Source organism: Mandrillus leucophaeus, unplaced genomic scaffold, assembly GCF_000951045.1.
Source record: "Mandrillus leucophaeus isolate KB7577 unplaced genomic scaffold, Mleu.le_1.0 Scaffold104, whole genome shotgun sequence".
Lineage (NCBI taxonomy): Eukaryota > Metazoa > Chordata > Mammalia > Primates > Cercopithecidae > Mandrillus > Mandrillus leucophaeus.
In genome coordinates this window covers 329,539-332,174 of record NW_012098543.1, presented here as the reverse complement: position 1 = coordinate 332,174, position 2,636 = coordinate 329,539, and the positions used below count along the sequence as shown (strand labels likewise).

At 46.7% G+C, this 2,636-nt stretch overlaps 1 protein-coding gene across 3 annotated transcripts in view; it reads left to right on the top strand.

Moving 5' to 3' along the window:
• CACNG6 (calcium channel, voltage-dependent, gamma subunit 6) overlaps positions 1–2,636 on the top strand; it is a 21,203-nt gene that overhangs the window by 7,397 nt on the left and 11,170 nt on the right. Inside the window, exon 3 of one of the 3 annotated variants that reach the window (XM_011979520.1) lies at positions 1,065–1,202. The exons of the other annotated variants lie outside the window; for them this stretch is intronic. Within the exon in view, the coding sequence (XP_011834910.1) occupies positions 1,065–1,202 (138 nt within the window). The remainder of the gene's footprint in view (positions 1–1,064; positions 1,203–2,636) is intronic. 3 annotated transcript variants of the gene reach the window in all.

Sequence of the window (2,636 nt, the reverse complement as noted above, 5' to 3'; positions counted from 1 at the left end):
AAAAAAAAAAAAAAAAGAATCTTCTGACAAGATGGAAATGATGGAAATACTCTGTTTCTGTGCTGACCCATATGGTGGCCATGGCCCCATGTGACTCCAGCATGCTTGGAATGTTGCCGGTGTGACGCAGAACTGAGTTTCTAATTGTGTTTAATTTAAATTGATTTAGCATGGAGGCCACATCTGGCTAGCAGTGAATATACTGGACAGTGTTGCTCTAAACACTGCACCCTTTCTTTTTATTCATTTTGTATTTGTATTTGTATTTGTAGTTATTTATTTCTTTATTTTAGTTTAGTTTAGTTTATTTTTGAGATGGAGTCTCGGTCTTTCACCCAGGCTGGAATGCAGTGGCGTGATCTCAGCTCACTGCAACCTCCACCTCCTAGGTTCAAGCAATTCTCCTGCCTCAGCCTCCCTAGTAGCTAGGATTACATGTGTGCACCACCAGGCCGGGCTAATTTTTCTATTTTTTAGTAGAGACAGGGTTTCACCATGTTGGCCAGGCTGGTCTTGAACTCTCCTGACCTCAAGAGATCCACCCACCTTCGCCTCCCGAAGTGCTGGGATTATAGGTGTGAGCCACTGCGCCTGGTCCACAGGAGGAAATTTAGGCTGAGAAGGTTCAGCCTAAATTCCCACTGGAATCTGGAAAATCCTACCAGAATCTTCCACGTAGGAAGTAGTTGGGGAGATTTCCATCCTGGATCATTCCACTGTAGCACGCTGCCTTTGCCATCGTCTCCCACACACCCCACTACCTCAGCTTCCTCACCTGTAAACCGGTGGTAACCAGATCCTCAGTAATAATTGGTAATTCTCAACTCTTTCGAATCCTGGCCCTCTTCACCCCTTGCTTGGTGACTTGAGAGAACTAACTGACTCTTTCTGAGTCTTAATTCCTTCAACAGTGTAAGTAAAATGTTGGGCTGGATGACATTCTACTTGAAAATTCTTCTCTTGTCCTGAATCTTACATCTTCCTGGTTCTGGGTTCCTACAGGTGAATCCTCTTCATTCCCTACATCCCATGTTCTCTGCTTCTTTCCTCTCTCCTCCCGGCAGAGGTGAATCTGGCAGCTGCGGTGATAGCAGTGCTGGGCCTGGTAGTCATGGCCTTGGGGTGCCTCTGTATCATCATGGTGCTCACTAAAGGTGCAGAGTTCCTGCTCCGAGTTGGAGCCGTCTGCTTTGGCCTCTCAGGTGAGGGTTCAGAGCCTGGAGGCTGAGGACATTGCATGCTGGGAGGATCTCCAGGCACTGTTGCATGCTGGGAGATGGGCTCTCTATGCACTGTTGCATGCTGGGAGATGGGATCTCTATGCACTATTGCATGCTGAGAGTAGGATCTCCACACACTGTTGCATGCTGGGAGGTGGGATCTCTAAGCCCTGTTGCACGCCTGGAGTTGAGGGGAAGCCCAAGGGCTATAGTAGGTTCAAAGATGGGAGAACCCCAACAGCCGGGCTAAGGATTGGAGGGTGTCCAAACATTGTTTTAGATTTGGACCTGGGATCTCCAAGAATTGTTGCATGCTGGGAGATGGGATTTCCAATCACTGTTGCATGCTAGGAGTTGGAGAAAGCTCAAGGACTATAGAAGTCTCAAAAATTGGAGAGTTCTAAGCCCTTTTGTTAGCTGGGAATTGGAAGCTATCCAAATACTTTTTAAGGTTTGGACATGGCGTCCCTAAACACTGTTTCATGCTGAGATGTTTTGAGCATTATAGCCTGTTGAGAGGTCAGGGAACCCCAGGGGCTGTAGTAGGCTCAAAGGTGGAAGAGTTCCAAGCCCTATTGTTGACTCAGAATTTGATGGTCTCTAAATGCTCTTTTAGATTTGAGATGTGAGGTCTGCAAGGACTGTTGCATTCTTGGAGCTGAAGGTCTAAATAAAATGCTGCATCTTATGAAGTGTAGCCCTCAGTAATGAACAACAATTCAGTTTATTGTACTTCCAGTTCAAATCCTTACAACAGCTCTATTAGGCAGGGCTTACTATCCCCCATTTTATTTATTTATCTATTTATTTTTGAGACAGAGTCTCCCTCTGTCGCCCAGGCTGGAGTGCAATGGCATGATCTGGGCTCACTGCAACCTCTGCCTGCTGGGTTCAAGTGATTCTTCTGCCTCAGTTTCCCAAGTAGCTGGGATTACAAGCAGGCACCACCACACCTGGCTAATTTTTGTATTTTTCAGTAGAGACGGGGTTTCGCCATGTGAGCCAGGCTGGTCTCGAACTCCTGACCTCAAGTGATCTGCCCGTCTTGGCCTCCCAAAGTGCTGGGATTATAGGCGTGAGCCACCACACCCAGCCTCCCCCATTTTATAGATGGGGAACTTGAGGCTCAGAGAAGTCGGATGAATTACTCGTGGCCACACCATCAATGATGGCATGATGGCAGAGGTGGGATTTTAAACTTGGTTTTCTTTCTTTCCTTTTTGAGATGGTCTCACTCTGTCACCCAGGCTGGAGTGCAGTGGCACGATTTCAGCTCACTGCAACCTCTGCCTCTAGGTTCCAGCCCAAGTTGTGCCCTGAATCACTGTGTGACCTTGGAAGGTTCATTTTATTTTCTGGGCCTTGGTTTTCTTGTTGGATCAAATGTTTTTTCTTTTCTTTTCTTTTCTTTTCTTT